Source organism: Silene latifolia, chromosome Y (genome assembly GCF_048544455.1).
Source record: "Silene latifolia isolate original U9 population chromosome Y, ASM4854445v1, whole genome shotgun sequence".
NCBI lineage: Eukaryota > Viridiplantae > Streptophyta > Magnoliopsida > Caryophyllales > Caryophyllaceae > Silene > Silene latifolia.
This window is the reverse complement of record NC_133538.1, coordinates 344,145,605-344,167,318: the sequence shown is the minus strand read 5'-3', so window position 1 is coordinate 344,167,318 and position 21,714 is coordinate 344,145,605. Positions and strand designations below refer to the sequence as shown.

General features: G+C 38.2%; 1 protein-coding gene across 1 annotated transcript; it reads left to right on the top strand.

Moving 5' to 3' along the window:
* Positions 1-7,849: 7,849 nt before the first annotated feature.
* On the top strand, positions 7,850-8,230 carry LOC141631536 (uncharacterized). Its single transcript, XM_074444194.1, has one exon. It carries the CDS (start codon positions 7,850-7,852, stop codon positions 8,228-8,230), a length of 381 nt encoding a protein of 126 aa, XP_074300295.1.
* Positions 8,231-21,714: the final 13,484 nt, after the last annotated feature.

The window sequence follows — 21,714 nt, the reverse complement described above, 5'->3', positions numbered from 1 at the left end:
TGGTAAAAAAAAAGAAAAAAAATCAAGATCGTAAAAAAATTCACAGTGGCACCGGAATAACATCACAATAACACCAGAATAACAACACAATAACACGCGGTAAAAAGAAGAGTAAAAAAATCAAAGTAGTAAAAAAAATCAAAGTAGTAAAAAAATCAAAGTGACACCGGAATAACATCACAATAACAATGAAATAACAAAGAGAATAACAAAAGACAATAACACGTGGTAAAAAAAGAAAACAAAAATCAAAGTCGTAAAAAAAATCTGAGTAACAGCAGAATAACATCACAATAACAGCGGAATAACAATAACAGCACAATAACATGTGGTAAAAAAAAGAGAAAAAATCAAAAAAAAATTAAAGTGACAGCAGAATAACATCACAATAACAACGGAGTAACAATAACAGCACAATAACACGTGCTAGAAAAAAGAAAAAAAAATCAAAGTCGTAAAAAAATCAAAGTAACAGCTGAATAGCATCACAATAACAGTGGAATAACAATAATAGCACAATAACATGTGGTAAAAAAATGAGAAACAAAAAATCAAAGTCGTTAAAAAATCAGGTTAAAAAAAAGCACAATAACAGCATAATAACACGAGGTAAAAAAAAATAAGAGTGAAAAAAAATTCAAGAAAAAAAAAATTTGGTACAAAAAGAAAAAGAAAAAAAGGTAACATATTGAGAAAATTAGAGAAAAACATAAGAGAAAAAAAATCAAAGTTGTAAAAAAAAACATAATAACACGAGGTAAAAAAAAAGAGATAAAAAAATTAAAGCAAAAAAAAAAGTAGCACTAGAAAAAAGAGAAAATAAACTAAATAACAATGCTTTTATATGACAACTAACATTAATCTTGGCCACTCATCTCTAATTTAATCTAATAGTTGAGATTCCCCCAACTCACAACTCACTATAAGAATCAAAATCACCAAATTCAATCTCTCTCTCTCTCTCTCTCTCTCTCTCTCTCTCTCTCTCTCTATATATATATATATATATATATATATATATATATATATATATATAACTTTCAGGGGTAGTTCATAATAACCTCGCTTGAACTTTATTAAAACCAAACTTATCGAAACAACCAAAATTACAAGTCTAGCATAGAATTCAACCAAAATGCAAAAAAATATAATAATATTGTTTGACGATTGGCTTCATCATTCTTTATTTAAAGCCTCATAAAGTAAAGTCCAGCGGAAGGAAATGAACATGATTAAATAACAGTTCTACGAAGGTCCTCTGGTGTCAGACTTCAGACGGTTCGCAATATTTTATTCCCGCAACGAAACCATCCGTACTTCCTAGGTCCAGGGTTGTAGGACTCCTTGACAATGACCACATCATCATCAAAATGGGCATTAGGGTCGCGGTCAGAGTGACCCTGTTTTCCCAGGTCCATCCACCTCGGACTCTTTAGAGCTCTCCTCTAGGTCTTCATTATCATCACTACCAATCTCCACCACCTCAACTGACTCGTTGAGGTCTTTTGAGGTTGCGTTCTCATGGTTAACATTATTATTTCCACAGTTATCCTGACCCAGTTCAAACTGCCTTGTAGCATAATAATTCTTCCAGTAATAAAACTGGTGTCCTAGTCCGCCTTTTATATCTTCGTAAGTCATATCTGCAGGGTATCTAAGACCAACTTGAAACATAAGAATGGAGATTGAGATTTAGAACAACGATTGACACGACGTAAGGTGAAATCCGACGACAAAAGCTAGATCCTTGCCAGGTTGATGATTAGAGTGATTAGGGAGTGTTTAGACAAATGTTTTGGGGTTAGAAACAATTAACGAAAACTGATTATGTGATTATATAACTCCCAAATCATTCTAATCAAACGGCACAAAACACGACCCTAGAACGGGAACTAAGCCAAGTACACACAGTACTCGACCGAGTGTCTCACTAACTCGGTCGAGTGACCCCTAGGCAGAAGTCTGACCAAACACAAGTTTACTTTACTCGGTTGAGTACAGCTCACTCGACCGAGTACCCAGCTATCTAAATACGTAGTATTACAATTCATAGGAATAGATTAATAATAGGTATAGCTGGTGGTTGATTACTTGGCAATGGGATGAGTGAGCTGGAACCCGCGTCATCACTTTAGTTATTTTATTTTAGCAATTAAACATTTAAATTTAGTTATCACTTTTGGTCGGATTGTATTTAATTTAATCAGTACTTCCATTTGTTGAATTTATTTGGCCGCGTATTGTAAGTCCAGGTTGGACAATTTATTTTTATTACTCTTTATTTATTTAAAGTACCTTCGATTCGTAATTTCTGTACTATTTACCTTAGGTAACTGAGATGGTAATACCATCATTTATCTGAGATGCCTAGTTTAAGACTCTCGGACATATGGGGGTGTTATAACACCCAACAAACAAAAGGGACTAAGTCGAGTAAGAGGAGTATGAACAATAAAGCTTATGGTTAAAAGGAGGGAAATCTATGCAACATGGAAACGCCACACACTCAAATCACAAACAACAACGTCATCTTAAACGGTTCCTCAAACATCCCTAGAAAACAAACTTTATAACCACATTACTCCCAAGGGTTTGCTAAATCAGACTTACTTTGCTTTACATCTAAGCTATTCCATGAAACAAAGTACTTCACCACAATTGGGATTTCGCAACTCACAATTATAAAACATCTACAAACGACTTCTACAAAAACAAGATCAACACTACTAACAAAACTATAATCATATCCAACTAGCGTCGAAACACATGACCAACCTATATATGGTCATCAACATCCTAAAGGTGTTTTTTTGCAAGCTCACATCATGAACAATATTCTATGTTTACTCCTAAAGTAACAATGCTCAACCTTTCAAGCTTTCAAATCCCAAATACGATCAACAAAGTCAAGTTCCAAAACCTAACATATGCAACTCACACCTTACCCGGAGAATTTCACAAACCAATCAAACCCACTTTACGTTAAGCAACTAAGTAGAAGAGTCACCAAGTTGTGTCTCACCACACTACCAATCCTTCCCAACAACACAACCTCTCAAGGCAAGGGTTAGGAGTCAACCACAAACAAACTCCTCAAAGCCAAATCATCCAACCAAGGTTAACATCCCACAAAAGAAGGAGAGCTATCTACGAGGCTCATGGGAGGATAAGCAAGAAACGAAAGATAAGTCGGCAGGGTACAAAGGTAGCTTCCAAGGTATAACAAAAGAGAGTTTAAGAGAAGGATAAGCATCAAGAGGTAAAGAATAAGCAAGGTACACAAAGAACGAGAAATATCTTCGAGGAAGTAGAAGCAGTCTTTAGAAGGTTGAACAAATCTTCAACTTTCGGCAATAGGCACTAAGACTTGATTGTCACACGGGAAAGATCATGTTTTGTCGATCAAAGGGCACAAGAATCAGTTATTAACAATCAACAAACATGTTAGATGTAACACCCGCGAATTTTCCATTTTGACATTTAAAATTTAATTAGCCATTCTAGTACTTTATTTATATTTTTAAATTGCATAATTAATTAATCATATTTTTAAGCCTAATTTCTATAAAACCATATATTTTAAGGTTTAATTTATATAAAAAATACATATTTTAGTCAGATAGTAATAATAGTGATAATAATAATAATAATAATTTCCGTCTTAAGTTATAGTAAACTTGAGACGTATTCCCGTCTAGTAAAAGATCGTCACATTTCTCTTGAGAGACTAGTGTAATCCGGACCAATCACAAGTCGAGAACCCACATTCGGCAGAACGGTCCGAAAGAGGTGGAAGATATGAGTTAAACCCATACTTGGCAGATCGGCACAAGTAGGGCGTAAAGATAAGTCAAGCAATAAGGCATAGCATTATGGCATATTCATAAAAATACAACTCAACCAAATATGTCTTTATTTTTAAATCAAATGTAACTATTTTATGGGCCGAACAGCCGATTTTATGGAGTATTAATCAGTGAGAATAAGCAACGGATAAATTTGTGAAATATATGCTAAACAATACTCCGTTTATTGTCCTAATTATTTGTTCGCCTTTTTTTTGTGAGGGTTGTTTTAGTTAATAGCAAATAAATAATTAATACCAATTTTGTTGAACTACTAATTTTTTATTTTTACTAAAAAAAACTAAAATATGAATCTAAAAAGCTCTGTAGAATTTGATTAGGATAAATTTTAAGAATTTTTTTAAGCCAGTTGAAATTCCATCCTATAAGAAATCCTGTTAGTAGGTTTTAATTTAACTATATTATTTGAGGTATCTTGCTAATCGTATCTTTCTTATTTAGAGTTAGAATTAGACTTGACCATTATTATTTATAATTAACTATTATTATTAACTATGCATGGCTTAATAATTACATGGCATTTGGTCGATAGCTATAATTGGTACACAATACTCATTTTCTTCTTGCACTTGCAGCATGTAACACACATCTTCAGTTAAAGATAAGAGTGTAAGTCAATATTTCTTGGTAGTATACTAAACTAATAGGTGTTTTGAAAAAGAAAGTTGAACCCCTATTAATCTATTACTCCGTATTACTTATATTTGGTTTAATTGTTTTTTTAAATATGAGATCAACTTCAAAAGCCCGCTACCACATTTTATGGATTTTGATTGGCCAAGCGTGGTAAGGATAAAGTCTAAATGGGTCGGACTTACATTATTCAAACTTGGAAGAAATAATCTTTTCTTAAGTTATTAAGAAACAACTCTTTCGTATCTTTTAATACACCCAAAATCACTCTTTAATTTCGTACCTATTTACGTAATAATCATACCATTTTGTCATTAATTATAATTTGCACATATTTTATTGCCTATAGTGCCATTTTTTTCTTTAATTTGTAAAATGGTTTCTCAATAAACTTACCGAGATACCGTCTCTCGGAAAACTAACTCTAAACAATAATTAGATACGGAATAGAAGACTACAATAAACATATATCTAATTAACTAAGCTAACGGTTGGCACGGTGAAGCATAGCAATTGTAATAGAAGACGCAATTAATGTATTATACAACCGGTTGTATATACAATTTATTCAGTGTTGTGGAGCTTTGTTACAAAGTTGTCGAGCTCTATTAACAAAATTATCGAGTTATGATACAAAGTTGTTGAGCTTAACAGAATAATTATTAAGCTCAATAACTTCGTAAAATAGCTCAATAACTTGTAAAATAACTCAACAACTTTGTGTGAGAGCTCGATAATTTTGACACGGTTGTACATAACTCTTATACAACCAGTTGTAGGATAGTATTTATGTAGAAGACGGAGATTGAGATACGGTAGGAGTAGGGTATCCTCAATGAAAAGAAAAGGCTAAATGCAAATCAGTGGGATGTACATTAGTTATCGCTAATCTAATTGATTCAAGTTAACTGAATTCGTCGTTATAGAAAATGTATGCTAGTTAGTTGGCTAGGTAATCCGATTCCTTTGCAAACACCCTGACTAAGATTAGAATCAATTATTTTTTTATTCAGTTTTCTCTACTAACACCATGAGTCCACGACTAAGATTAAAATGGAGTTTCATCCTTAGTCCCTCATACATGAATTGGTGTACACCTGCATGGTGAGAACCAATTATATATACAACACAAATGTGTTCAAGTCAAATATATCTTGTCTATGTTGTGCATAATTGTCTAAATAAAACTATCTTACTTTTAATCTTTATATTATCCACTTTATTTTTAAAATTATTAAGATTTATATATTGGTTCGAGGTAGTTTGCGAAAGGTGGAGACTTTGTAGCTGCTCGTAGGCTTGTTCAAAAGTTGGTCCGGACCGGCAAACCGGACGACCGGACTGATATCTTACCGGTCCGGTCTCCGGGTTCAAGATTTTGCCTTATCCGGTCCCCGGGTCGGGTCGGTCCAAACGCGGATGAAACCGGTCCAGACCGGAAGACCCGCTTATTCAGTGGAAAATTTGGAATGTAGATCAGACTGTACGAATAATAACCTCATACACCATACACACGTCTCGTTAGTAGCAAAAGTGAGTCTAACTCTTAGAAATTGGCAAAATTAAATAATAAAGCCCATTGGAAATTGAGAGTGGGATTGCGGCAGTTGTGAATGCTTTAGGGTTTCAATTTCTAAGGTTTTCTTAAAGTCTCCTTTCATTATTATTTCTTTGACTTCTTATTTCTCCCTCCCTCTACAAGTAACTAACACAAATAGATTATACATTCAGTTATACCATAAGCATTGTACAACCAAGGTATAATAATTCGAGTTTCTATGTATTCTTTCTGAGCTAATTCAAAATTCATATTTTAATGTGTAAATGGATGAGTTCAATATTTTATAATAAAGCTCATATTCTTTAACATAAAGCTCGGATACTTTATCACAAAACTCATATTCTACACCGTACAACATATACAACTGGTTGTATAGTCCATGAATTGAGTAAATAAGGCACCATCTTGTATTCTTATGGAATCTTTCTACAACCTACTAATACAGGCATTTTAAGTTTCTTATACTCTGTAATTATTTTTCTTTGTGTTTGTGTTTCTTTAACCAAGTGTTTGCAGTCTAGTGGTAGACTTGGGTAACCTCAAAGTTTGCAAAGGCAAGAATTGCGAGGTCCCGTGTTCGAACCCACGGATGAGCAATGCATGCGGTTATCTCGGCGGCCCCAATTGGGGTGGTTTACATGGTCCAGGTGGTGACGCTGGAATGCCTGGGCCCGGCGGGATTAAACTCCTCGTCACTAAAAAAAAAAAAAGTATTTGGGCTCTTTATTTTCCCTTATTTTTATGATGAAAATTGATCACTAAACTGTTTTTGTTGTAAGATCTAATTTGTATAATTATTTTAAATTCTTCTGAAAATTATTTTTCATATGTGAAATGTCAACTTTCATATTCAAAAAGAAGATCAGACCGCCATCAATAACGTCCATGAAGAAGTAAAACTGAAAGGATGGACATTGGATCTTTACAAGTTACCTGTGCAAGTTATTTATAACCAAGGATTCATAGCTTTTTTATACAAGTTTTATTGTTTGGCTTCACTTTCATTTCAATTTTGTTTACATTAGATGCTTTAATATTAATGTTGTATATACTGAGTATATATTAAGCAAATGGCTTTAGAAGATTAATTAATGAAATTCCCAGTAGCAACATAAATGGTCTGAAACGAAAATAATATGCAACATCAGGTCCGACAGGTCCGGTCCGGGTTTTTGGACCATAAATCCGGTCCGGTCCGGTCCCGATCTCACAGTGTCAGGTCCGGTCTCCGATCTTCGATTTTCAGGTCAGCCGGTCTCCGGTCCAACTGGATCCGGTCCGATCGGGTCCGGGTTTGGACCGGTGAACACCCCTTCCTGCTCGAAAGTCGTTTAAAAAATTGGACTCTCGGTAATCGTTTGGAAAAGCTTTTGTTTTTCTCAACACTCCTATCACCAAGCCACTTCGAAAGCCGAAGTCTTATTCCAAGACTCCATGTCCATTGTGAGTTTGTGACTATCCCAAATTCCCAATCCAATAATCAAAAACATAATCAAAAACATTGATGCCTGATAAGTGTATTAGACGGACCTTGTCAAAGTAATCAGTTTATAGTTTCCTATTATTTAGCCAATAGTTTTGGTAACTCTTATCAGTTTGTTACAATATCTTTGACCGATTGTATTATATATTTGGTGAATTAATCAATAACAAACACAACAACAATTACGCTTTCCTTCTCTGCCTCCTCTTCTCTGTTTACGCAACATAGCTATCATGGTATCACAGAGCCATTTTTTCTAAATTCCAAACAAATTTCTACCAAACACTCTTCTTCCTTCGTCCTGCCATGGCTATTGGCGACGGTGAAATACCCATCTATTCCCAAACGGGATCTTCTGCACCAAAAATTGATCCTCTTTCCCCGTTCTATCTCGGGTCTGGGGATCTCCCAAATATCAAACTCTCCCCTGTTCTTCTAAATACTCATAACTACGATGATTGGAGCCGTTCGATGCGAATGGCGTTGAAGTCTGGTCGAAAATTTGGTTTCTGTGACAAGACCGTTGCAAAACCGACGGATTCCTTCATGATTGGACAATGGGAGGTTGTTCATTGTACAATTGTCTCTTGGCTTCGGGCAACTATCGATCCGTCTGTGCTTGAGAGCGTACCTTTTGTCGAAGATGCAAATTTGAGGGCGGATTTGGTGAACGCAACACGTGGTTGACGGTACATCCATTCATTCTTTAAAATCTGAACTCGGCGAGTGTCGACAGACGAAAGGTATGTCTATTACTGCATATTACGGTAAATTAAAGACACTGTGGGATGCTCTTATAATCCACGAACCCCCGTTTGCTTGCGAGTGCGGCAAGGGCACCTGTGACATAGCTAATAAGGCGATGAAAATACTAGATAATGAACGTCTTCACCAATTTTTTATGGGCTTAGATCGTAGTTTGTATGGCCAACTCCGAAACCAACAATTTCAACTCGACCCTTTCCCTACCCTTAACCGCGGATACCACGCCGCGTTACAAGCTGAACGACTTCTTCAGGGAGACTCGTCCTCCACCACGGACGTAACTGATGTCGTAGCCTATGCCGTACCCGGGGCCTCGCGTGCTCCTACCGACTGGAAAGCATTGCGTGAGAAAGAAAAACACGACCGTCGTAAACTATTTTGCTCTCACTGTGAAGTTAATGGCCATGAATTACAATCTTGCTTCTTTAAATTGAATAAATTTCCCGAATGGTGGGGAAGCAGACCTCGAAATTTGACGGAATTTTGTCGTAGTCGAGCCGCGCGTTCGAGTCCAGCTGTGGGTTCCAATTCTGGCACGGGCAGTGACACTGGCGGTATAGTGCACGCCAATGCTCTTCATACTCTTTCCTCGGACCGTCTCTCTGGTATATCTGCTTCCTGGATTATAGATATGGGTGCCTCTAACCATGTTACAGGTGACCTTTCCTTATTTTCGGAAACTACGGTGATCCCTCCGAGAGCAGTCGGTCTTCCTAATGGAAAACGCATCTTAGCCTCTAAAATGGGGACAATTCGAATTGATGGCACTATTGTTTTACGCAGGGTCTTATTTGTCCCTCATTTGTCCTGTAACTTAATCTCGGTTTCTCAACTAACGGATGATAATGACTATGTTTTGTAATTTAATAAAGATTGTTGTCTTATACAGGACCGTTCTTTGAGGAAGATGATTGGAGTAGGTGAGCTTCGGGATGGACCGTTTTTATTGTCATCAAATCCTTCGACTTCGGTGCACACGGTGAAAACACTCGGGTCCTATAATTTATGGCATCAAAGGCTAGGGCATCCAGGGGCAAGTGCGGTTCAACATATTCCTCTCGTTCCGTCTATTTCAGTTAATAAAAATTTGGTTTGTGATGTATGCCATCTCGCTAAACAAACTCGTGCCAGTTTTAATTTGAGTGACAATATTGCCTCCGAACCATTTAATTTAATACACTGTGATCTTTGGGGACCTTATCGTACCATTTCTACATGTGGTGCTAAGTATTTTCTCACCATTGTGGACGATTTTTCTCGCTCTGTTTGGGTATATTTATTGCTTGCTAAGACGGAAGTTACAAGTATGTTTATGCATTTCTTAACTATGGTGCGTACCCAATTTTCGACACAGGTGAAGGTGGTTCGTAGTGATAATGGGACCGAGTTTAATCATATGGCGGATTATTTTTTCGAGCAAGGTGTTCAGTTCCAAACCTCTTGCGTTGGCACGTCCCAACAAAACGGGCGTGTCGAACGTAAACATCGACATATCTTAAATGTCGGACGTGCCTTACTCTTTCAGGGTAACCTCCCAAAGAAATTTTGGGGTGAGTGCATTCTTACCGCGGCTTATTTAATTAACCGGACGCCTTCAGCCATTTTACATCACAAAACACCATATGAAAAATTATTCAGTGTCCCTCCATCTTATAAAAACTTACGTGTTTTTGGTTGCCTTTGCTTTGTTCACAATCAACAAACTCGCGGTGATAAATTTGAGCCTCGTAGTCGGAAGTGTATTTTTCTGGGTTACCCACACAATCAAAAGGGTTGGAAGGTTTACGATATTGAAACCGGGTCCATTACTGTGTCCCGCGATGTTGTCTTTTATGAGGATTCTTTTGTGTTTCCTGATCCAGGCGGCTCTTCATCAGCTCCACACTCCAACAACTCCAATTTTTTGCCCCCTGATGAGCCGAGTAATGCCACTACTGAACCGAGTACCCCTTCGACTGCCATTGTTGAACCGAGTACTCCGTTAAATGCGTCAGATGAACCGCATACTACCCCTGCAACTACTGTAACCGAGGTCCTTGAGGAGCCTGGTGTGACGGGTCCTGCTCCGAATACTTCTGAACCGTCTGATAATGCTCTTGGTCGAGGACATCGTCTCAAGTTTCCCAATTCACGGCTAACCGGTTATGTCCTTGACTCTATTAACAGTTCCTCCCCTCCCGACTCACCGGACTCTCCTTCATCTCCCTCAGGTACGCCCTACTCTTTAGCTAATTATGTCAATTGTCATAAATTTTCTTCTCGTCATAGACATTTTTTAGCTGCTATCACCACCGGTGTCGAACCTTCTTCATTTAAAATTGCAATGCAAGATGACGGGTGGTGTCGAGCTATGCAATCTGAAATTGATGCTCTCGAACAAAATGGTACTTGGGAATTAACCGACCTACCTCCTCATAAAAAGGCTCTTGGTTGTCGTTGGGTTTATCAAATTAAATATAAGTCTGACGGTTCAATTGAACGATTAAAGGCCCGACTCGTTGTTTTTGGTAATCATCAAAAAGAGGGTATCGATTATAGCGAAACATTTGCCCCTGTTGTAAAGATGGTCACTATCCGTACTTTTCTTGCTGTTGCTGCTATTAAGAAATGGGAATTACATCAAATGGATGTCCATAATGCTTTTTTGCACGGTGATTTGACCGAAGAGGTATATATGAAGCTCCCTCCGAGCTTTAGTCGGGGTCATGATGGAAAGGTGTGTCGTCTTAAAAAGTCTCTTTATGGTCTTCGTCAAGCTCCTCGATGTTGGTTTGCTAAACTGGCTGGGGCTCTTCGACAATACGGGTTTCGACAATCCTATTCTGATTACTCTCTTTTTACATACTCCTTTAACATGGTCCGTTTACACGGGTTAATTTATGTAGATGACCTTGTTATTGCGGGTAATGACTCCGCTGCCATTTCCCGATTCAAAGACTATCTGCATCGTTGCTTCAAAATGAAAGATTTAGGACCCTTAAAGTACTTCCTCGGGCTTGAGGTCGCCCGCAGCACCGAAGGGATCTTCCTTAATCAACGAAAGTATACTCTTGACATCGTCACCGAATCTGGGCTCTTGGGTGCTAAGCCTGCCTCCACCCCGATGGAAATTGATCACAAACTGGGTACTTCTACTAGCCCATTGCTAAGTGAACCGGAGCGATATAGGCGTTTGATCGGTCGCCTTGTCTACTTAGCAGTTACACGCCCCGACTTGTCCTTCTCTGTCCATGTTCTTTCGCAGTTCTTACAACAGCCGCGTGAAGCTCACATGGATGCCGCGTTACGAGTTGTACGATATCTCTAAGGAAGTCCAGGTCAAGGCGTGTTACTACGTTCTGATAGCTCACTTACGGTTTCTGGGTGGTGCGATTCTGATTACGGGGCTTGTCCTCTCACCCGTCGCTCTGTCACGGGATGGTTTGTGTTTCTGGGGGAATCTCCGGTTTATTGGAAGACCAAGAAACAACATACCGTTTCCCTATCGTCTTCTGAAGCCGAGTATCGCTCAATAGCTGCTATTGTGTGTAAATTGAAATGGCTTAAGGGCTTGCTCGCTAGTTTGGAAGTTCCTATTTCTACACCTATGAAGCTCTATTGCGACAATCAATCTGCTATAGATCTCGCTCAGAATCCCGTCTTTCACGAGCGTACTAAACATATTGAGATAGATTGTCATTTCGTCCGCGATGCTGGTACTGAAGGGCTTATCATACCGTCACATGTACCAACCAACGAGCAGGTTACCGATATTTTCACCAAGTCATTGGGCGTTCGTCAGTTTCACTATCTTCTACGCAAACTGGGCACTCTCGATCCCCATGCTCCAGTTTGAGGGAAGGTATTAGACGAACCTTGTCAAAGTAATCAGTTTATAGTTTCCTATTATTTAGCCAATAGTTTTGGTAACTCTTATCAATTTGTTACAATATCTTTGACCGATTGTATTATATATTTGGTGAATTAATCAATAACAAACACAACAACAATTACGCTTTCCTTCTCTGCCTCCTCTTCTCTGTTTACGCATCTTAGCTATCAAAGTGATAACCTGTTTACGGAGAACGGAGTAAATATATTATTTAATTGCACATACAAATCAAGCATTTAATAAACGATCATCTTGTTGTACTCTGGGAGAGGAGTACATGGAAGCAAGGTTAACTAATTATACCGTTAAGGTAACTTAAGTTTCATTTGTACTATAATGGTACACGTCGGCAACCACCATTAATCTAAATCTTAAACATCGAAAAAAATTAAAACTGACAAATATATATGATCTTAAAATAGAACCTTTTTACATTTGTTCAGTATGTTCCCCTTTTTTTCCTATTTCATACTCAATAAACTTGGTAATTCTTTTCTGTACCTCGTTAGTAGTGTTTACTTCTTCCTCATATAATAAAATCCCCGATCATGCTTTACCTCTCTCGAGCTTGTGAAACTTAACCCGGTACAAAACCCATCCTCTTTTGCAACCTTATCAAAATAAAATCGCCACCATTAATAATCCCACTTTGAATACTATCTTAATATCCTATAGATTGCTTTGGTTGCTTCTTAAGGTTGATTAACTATTCCTTTTTTTCCGAGACGACAGTGAAGTTGAGGGCTTGCGACTATGGTATGATATTTGCTCGTGATCCTCATGATCATAATACTTTAAGGAATCATCACTCTTGTTTACGATAGTACATCGATGCACAAGCCATTGTAGATACTAATTAGTAAAGTTCCATAGAAAAGACAATTTTTAGCCTCGAAATTAGGTGCTGCATCTACCTCATCCGGTATTACACCCTTCTTTGTCATGTCAACATATATATTGCATGCGAACTCCGAGTCACCACTGCAACTACCAACAACATTAGTGTAAAGCTCCGGAGTGCCTTTGGTCGAGCCATCTTGAGAGGTTTAGTTTTCGTTACTTGTCGTTAGGAGCACCTAGACCAAAACAATATTTATAACTCCACAAACAACTCTACTATTAGTAAAGAGACAAGTAAAGGTCAGATGCCAAGGGACGGGTATTGAAGTGAGATTTTCAATTGCAAGTAGCGGTGTCTAGGGGTGTCACAATTTGGGGTTGTAATAGAAGATCACTAAACTAAATAGCAATGAAAGTAGACGAGCAAGATGAATTAAAAGGGATGTAAACAATTGGTAAAAGGCACTAGGGTGTCATGGGGTCATAGGGGATTCATGGGAATTGATCATACAAACATATTCTCAAATTATAAGTAAGCAATTATTGTTGTGATGGATCGAGTTGGTTTATATCTTACAATCCTAGGAAAGTTTGGGTCCCGGAGCCGAATCGATTAGATTGTACAACACCTACAAGTCGACTTAATCTTCCCTACTCAACTATATGCATGGTATAATGAGACTCGAGTTGGTTTATGTCTTACAAGTCTCATTGAAAAGGTAAGTGATGGGTAAAAAATGCAAGGATTCATAGGCTCGCATTTCATCAAACATAACATGTGCATAAGTTGAGATCACAACAAGCAAGCAAATAAACTATGAAAACATATTAAATTAAGCATGAATCATCCCCCATGTTGGTTTCCCCTAATTACTCATTAACCCTAGTTAAGGAAACTACTCACTCATTATCATGTTGAACATGATAGCAAGGTTGTCAATCATACCAACAAAGTAAAACATGATGAATAAATGAAGATGATTAACAATAATTAAAAAGGGATTAAGAGAATTATACCTACTAATGATTCCATTAATAAAGCAAAGAATAATAGAAGTACTTGATGATTGATTGGAAGGTTGTCAATCTCCCAATAATAACCCAAATAATCTTCAATTACCCAAAATAAAAGACGAACAAAAGAGAGATTAAGGAAATGAGATTTGTATTAAGACTTGATTAAAAGTTGATTACAAGATTAAAGAGAGATTATAATGATATAAACTACACTAAAGATTGATAAAAAGAACATGATTATCTAATTAGACTAATGGAGTATTTATAGTGGGGATTAGGTACACAAATTAGGGTTAACTAAAGGCTTAAATGACGATTAAGTCCTTGAGAAATCGCTCCTCTCATAAAAATATGCGAATTTCCTTTTTGCTAGTCTTTCCGAGGTATGCGCATCCTTCATAGAACAAGAAGAAAACGGAATAGCTGTAACACAATCCGAGCGTCCAGGGCACGGGACGAGCGGATTGTCTGGCTTTTGGATGAGCGGATTCAATGGCTGGACGGGTGGATTGTGGGACTTTTAGACGAGCGTCCCTCTGAGGAAGACGCTCGGATTCCTTATCTTGGACGGGCGTCCAGAGAGCAATCCGCTCGGATTCTTGGTCAGCTTCTTCCATTCTTCTTTTCTTCCTTCTTCTTCATATAATCCTTGGGGATTTTATCGGAGATGCAAGGATCTTTTCTCATCATTTCCCAACTACTACAATATGTACAAAGGCCTTCTAGTCTTGTCTTCTCTATGATGCTTGGTCATTGAATTCAATCAATTTTGCTCTATTTTGTCATGAAAATGCAAGGTTTGCACTCCTTTCCTACCAAGGGATAAAAACATCAAAGAATATGCAAAACAAAGGACTAAAGACAATAAATGACCTAAATATGCACTAAAAAGCATGGGAACGGCTAATTCGGGGACTAAATACGCTCAAATAATGGTCACATCAAATATCCCCAAACCGAACCTTTGCTCGTCCCGAGTAAAGAGGTGACAAAAACTAAGACCGTTATTTAAACTAACCTAATAGCATAGCCGATATGAGACAATTAGCGAGTCTCACTTCGCCCCTTCAACTCACAACAAGACAACCATGAGGTAGGATGCCTTCTTGCAAGGCAAGGTGGGTCTTGCCAAAATGGCGACACATCCAAACATTAAAGCACATAAAATCAAGTAATGGATGCATCTACAAAAGAATAGCCACTTTCCTCATCTAAGTGGAGGAAATTATTTAAAGGGGAAGCAATTCAAGGGTACACACTCCTTCATAGATGCAATTTCTTAAACTACTAAGCCTAGAAGGATACCAATAAATCACCTCCAAGTTGTGTCAAGCTAGGGTACCTTTGTCCTCAATCGTTAAATGTTTTTTTGTCAAGAATAGGCTTCCTATGGTGTTAGAAACACTGGAGGATCGCGGAATTCCCCTTTTGCCTAGACAAGAAGAAGGGTCGTCCCCTCTCTACCATGCACAAAAATGGATACGATGGATAAAGGGATCGATAGAATTTTGAGTTTCATTTGGGAGTTTGATTTTGTTTTTTTTTATTTTTTCCCCCAATTTCTTGTGGCATATAACATTTGAGAACACTTTCTTTTGCCATTTCTTTTGATTTTTTGGCATTTCAACACTTGACAACTTTCAACTTTTTGCATTTTTCTTTTTGAACATTTTCAAAGTCACCCCATATGTAGTGAGGGTGCCTTATATTAGAAGCATAGGAGTTTTCATTTTTGTTACTCCTCCTTTCATTTTGATGCATTTTGCAAACTTTTTTTCAATTTTCATTTCATTTCTTGAACTCAAATCAATTTCTTTTTGTGCCCATTCCCTTTGATGACAAAATGTATGGTAGAACATGGATGAATGATGGTTGCATGGTTTTAAGGGTCACCTTGGAATAAACGGTAGCCAATGAGTTATCACACCACAAGGTACTCTTTACTAGGTCATAATCCATTGGTCAAAGGATACTAGCATGACACATCCTAGGGTGTTTTACAAGTATTCTAACAAGCAAAGTCTTAAGAATAAAAACATCTACTAGGGCCTATTACACTTGTCAAACTTCCCAAGTAGACGGTTTCACAAAATTTTTCTAACATGCAACTACACGCCATGATGCAACTAACATATATACATCCTAATGCATATGATTCTACCAACTAATATACCAAATAATCTAAATGCAACTCCTAGATTCACATTGTTTATACCGCATCAATCAAAATAAAGCCACATAGTCATTAACATAAAGAGGAAAAAAGAGATTGGAAAGATCATACCATGCGGTCTTCAATATCCTCATGTCTCGGATGTGGCGTAGTCAATCAATGTGACCAAGGATAGATGGACATAATATATACTAACAATATATACAAAAGACTACACTATAAAGGAAATGAACTTGTTTTTGGATTTTCAATTTTTCAATTTGTTTGATTTTTTCGAAATTTTTGATTTTTTTGGAGTTTTGAATAAAAGTTAAGTTATAATTTCCCATCCCCACACTAATATGGGCATTCTCCTCAATGGCCAATATGATAGGAAATTATGCATGTATGATGCATGATTTCTAGACTAAATGCAAGCTATACTAAGCTACACTACCTGATGCATGAGTTTTTGTTTATGACGGAGAGCGTAATTTAGATTACCTCCCGTTGTGTATGCATGTACTTCCCCAAACCGAGATAGACATTATTTCTAATGTCTTAAATTTCGGGGTAGTTCATGCACACGAAATGCAATGCATGAAACTATATATTGTCATTTTGGATTTTTCAAGTGGGAACAATAAAAAGAACACCTCAATGGGGCCAAGGCGTTAGTCCTCATGTTGCTAGGACTCTCCAAACTATGATCAAGATAAAATAAAGAAAACAAAGAAAGAAGTAGACAAACCTCAAGAGGGTAGGAGCCTCCAAAGTTTGCTAATCCTCCATCATATTGTCATTGCCATCATTTTCCTCCATGGAAGTGGAATCATCTCCACACTCATCTTCACTTCCTTGATCATGATCACTTTCCTCATCATCTTCATTACCCTCTTCTTCTTCATCTACCTCTTCATCAACACCCTCATCATCAACAATCTCATCATCAACATTCTGATCTTCACCCGGTCTTTCACCCCTAGATGTGCTTGGAAAGAAAACTTCCCTATCCGCCCAACTAGGCAAAGGACATGATGAATCAAGTAGTCCTTACCTAGCTAAATGAAGGAGGGGTGGATATTGGGCCAAATATGCATCTACTCGATCATTATAAGCTTGTTTATGCATTTCTCTCATGAGTAGGGTGATGTAATCATTTCCCACTTCAACATCTTTGGGTTTGAACTCTTGATATTTGAATGGGTAGGGTGGTGTGACAATGGAGGAGGAAGGCTCTTCAATCTCGCCCCTTTGTTGACGGATGATGTATTCGGCGCCCTTGGAGAGTGGAAGAAGGTAGTTTGTTCGGTGGGCACTTAATCGGCATATCTTGGAAGGCAAAGTGAAAGATCTAGCATCATTGGTTAGCCACCCATAGTTGGTGTCAAGAGAGTTATGCTTGACCCACTTATACTTGTTAATCATGGCGTCCAGGTCAATGAGATGACCCCCTTTGATCGCCAAATAGGTGTTATCCTTGTTGAAATTTACGTCAAAGTGCTTGGCCAAGAGAGTAACTAGACCTCCATTTACAATATGAGCGGTGCCTTGCTTACCACAATCAACATTAAGCCATCTTTCCATCAAAAGCCTTAGAGCATTGTAGGGCTTAGTGAATTCCCTTCCTACATTTATGGCCGACTCAAGTAAAACACAATCGAGTTTGGTAAAGTGATTAGTGCCTTTTCTTGCTATTATAGTATTCCCGATGACCTTGTGCCACACTCTAATGCCCGGATGGTGGACTAATAGAGCGCGACAAGCATGAAAGCTCACAAATTTCTTCCCGGAAGTTGCCTCCCAAAGAGGAGCGGGGTCATACTTTTCGGGCATCTTGTGATAATATGGTGTATCACTAAGGCCTAATATCTTACCCAAAACATCAAAGGTGATGCGCCTATTCACATTTGCAAGACGAAACTCGATGTATTCTCTAGTCTCTACCTTAGTCACTTTCAATGAACTTAAGAATTCCAAGGTAAGGGAGGGGTATGTCAATTCTCTTGTGGTGAACAATTTACCCAATCTCATGGCTTCAAAGAAGGCTTTTGTTTGTTCAAGGACACCCAATTTGTTCAAGGCATCTTCACAAATGAATTTGGTGGGCAAAATGGCTTTCTTAGCATACTTGGCAAATGTATCCCTATGGGAGTTGGAAATGAAAATTACCTCCGGATAGTTGGAAAATTGAGCGATTTCCGGAGTTGTTGATGTTATTGCTTCCAAGGGAGGATCTTGTTGTTGTTGAACTTCCAAGTTTGCATTAGAAACCACCATAGCCATTGAAGCTTTTTTTGCTTGAAGGCTTTGTTGCTTTTTCGAAAGTGTCTTTGCCTTGAGTGCCTTTGTTGCTCCTTTTGTTCTTGCCATTGTTGATTACACCAAGAAAATATGGAAAATCTTCAATTTCTAATTATACCCAAATCGATTTAAGATGAAAGGATTTTGCTTTGTATTTCAAAAATAGACTCAAAGGTTGAAGATTTTGGTGCTTGGATTGATTATTGTTGCAAAAGGAGTGATTAATTGTTGTTTTGAGGAAGTTTGAATTTGATTTTGTTGAATTTGGTTGAGGAAATCTTGTTTTGGTGATGGAGAGGATGAGGGTTTTGGGGTTTATGGGTAGTGTTTGAATGAATGAATGAATGAAATGAATGTGGGAAGGTGTATTAAAACACCCGAAAAATTCAAAACCGCAGGGGAAAGACGAGCGGATTCCTGTCGGGACGCTTGGATTCTGCTCAAATTCGCTTCAGGAAAACTCGCCTAAACACGAGCGTCTTTCAAAGAAGATGAGCAGATTCTGAATGTGGGACGAGCGGCTTTCCTCAAAGACGAGCGGATTCTCTTACAGGAACTTTGCTTAATCTGTACTAGCAAAAAGACGAGCGTCTTTCTAGAAAGACGAGCGACCAGTTTCAGACGAGTGTCTTCTCAGCTTGGACGCTCGGATTCTCTTACAGACCAAATTTTTTCATTTTGCAGCTCATTCAGACGGACGAATTCTTCCACAGACGCTCGGTTTCCTATAAGACGAGCGAATTACCCTTAAGCCGCTCGGATTCCTCCTGGTCTACCTGGATTCAGGTCCATCCGTGAACTTGCATATCCCGTGTCATTTTCATTCTTCAAATCCCGTGTTCTTCATTGTAGGGGCACTACAAAGGCATGAATAGCCTAGGCAATTGCTATCCCCACACTAAGTTAAAGCACTACACATCAATAAAATCATTAGTCCCTCCCTCACTTCTCTAAAAAATGATGAATATCTTGATCAAGGCACAAAAATCCAAAAATGACAAAAATGCAATGTAAGAATTAAAATGCAAGTTAGGGAATTAGAAATATTTATAAATAGTGGTTTGGAGAGGACTCCACAAAACTCTCATCCTTAGTGAGATGTCATGGGGGCATGTTCAAGGTGTTGTTGATGTTACTCAAAACCTTGAAGAAGTAGTCAAAAGCTTGTTCATTATCATGATAAAGATCCTCAATAGATCTTTGCACTTGTTGTCCTTCATGTTGGTCTTGATCGATAGCATTACCAATGTAGGGATTAAAAATCCCTTCAAACTCATCATCCCAAAGACCACAAACTTCGTCTACTTGATCATTAAAAATCTCTTGAGTTGATACAGACAACTCTCCTCCTTTCTTGATTTGGCCAATGAGGCCAACCTCTTCACTTGTCATGGGTGAGCTTTTCAAGCTCTCTTTGTTTCTATTCACTTGCTCTTTTGATGGAGCATCATCAACTTTCTTTTTCCATTGAAATTCCGATTTCTTCCTATCATCCTTCCGGCTATAGTGATCAACCATAAAACATGGTTCATGCAAACGGGGAGCTCTCATGGTCTTGTCAAGATTGAAAGTTATGCTCTCATATCCCACCTCTAGAGTGAGCTCTCCATGCTTCACATCTTTCACCGCACCCGCGGTGTGTAATAAAGGTCTACCTAGAATGATTGGAATATTGGAGTCTTCTTCCATGTCAACATTGACAAAGTCCACCGGGATGAAAAATTCCCAACTTTTACGGGAACATCTTCCCATATCCCTAATGGTGTTTTCGTCGATCTATCGGCCATTTGGAGTGTGATATTGGTACATTTAAGTTCTCCCATCCCTAAACTTTTACTCACCGAATACGGCATAACACTTACACTAGCCCCTAGATCACATAGGGCTTTGTTGATCGTTGTGTCGCCAATGGTACACGGTATTGAGAAGCTTCCCGGATCTTTAAGTTTCGGAGGTGAACTCCCTTGAAGGATTGCACTACTCACCTTAGTGAAGGCGATAGTCTCAAGCTTCCGGATCGACTTCTTTTTCGTAAGGAGGTCCTTCATGTACTTTGCATAGGCCGGCACGTGATTGATTAATTTCGTGAAAGGAATCGAGACTTCCAAATTATTCACAATTTCCATAAATTTTCCAAGTTGGTCATCAAATTTGGGCTTAGCTTGACAAATTGGAAAAGGAAGTCTAATCACAATGGGTTCCTTCTCCTTGGCCTTGTCTTTACTTTTCTTTGAAAATTCTGCTTTTGATGGTTCTCTATCCTTGGAGTTTTGCACAACTTCTTCTTTGTCACTAGCTTCCACAACTTCATCCTCAACTTGCTTCTTTGGTGCTTCATACCTCTTACCACTCCTCAAGTGAATGACACTAACTGTTTCATGTCTCGGGGGATTACTTTGAGGTGGTAATTGCCCCTTTTGTCTTTGAGAACTTGAAGATGCTAGTTGAGTCAATTGGGTTTCCAACATTTTGGTGTGGGCTAGGATGTTGTTGATGGTGATTTCTTTTGCTTGACTATCCTTTTGCATTTGAGTGAAAAACTCTTGTTGATTCTTTTGCATTTGGAGGACCGCTTTTTGAACATCAATACCTTGGTCATTTTGTTGATTGTATGGAGTTTGGTTTTGGTAACCTTTGTTTTGGTTGTAAAAGGGTCTTTAATTTTGGTTTCTCATGGGAGGTGGGGTGTATGTTGGTTGAGGGTTTTGAACATTTTGGCTTTTGTATGAGAGATTTGGGTGGAATTTGGTGTTTTCATTGTAATAATTGGAATAAGGGGTACCACTCTTGTATGCTTGAAGAGCATTCACTTGTTCATTTGTTCCCCTACATTCACTTTGGTCATGTCCCAAAGTTCCACAATTCTCACATATCCCACTTGGGATTGATGAAGATGCCGTCATGGCATTAACATGTTGCTTTGGTGATTTTGAGGCTTCTTCAAGTCTAGCCATAGCTTTTTCGAACTTCAAATTGATGGTATCAATGTGAGCACTAAGTTGAGCACCCAATTGAGTAATAGAGTCCACTTCATGCTTTCCTCCTCTAGTAGCCTTGCGAGGTCTACTATATTGTGAATTATGGACCGCCATTTCCTCAATCTTGTTCCAATTTTGATTATCGTCAACTTCGGTGAACATACCATTTGATCCCATGTTGAGAATGTTTCTTGAGTCTTCATAAAGACCATTCCAAAATTGTTGTACTAAGAACCACTCGCTA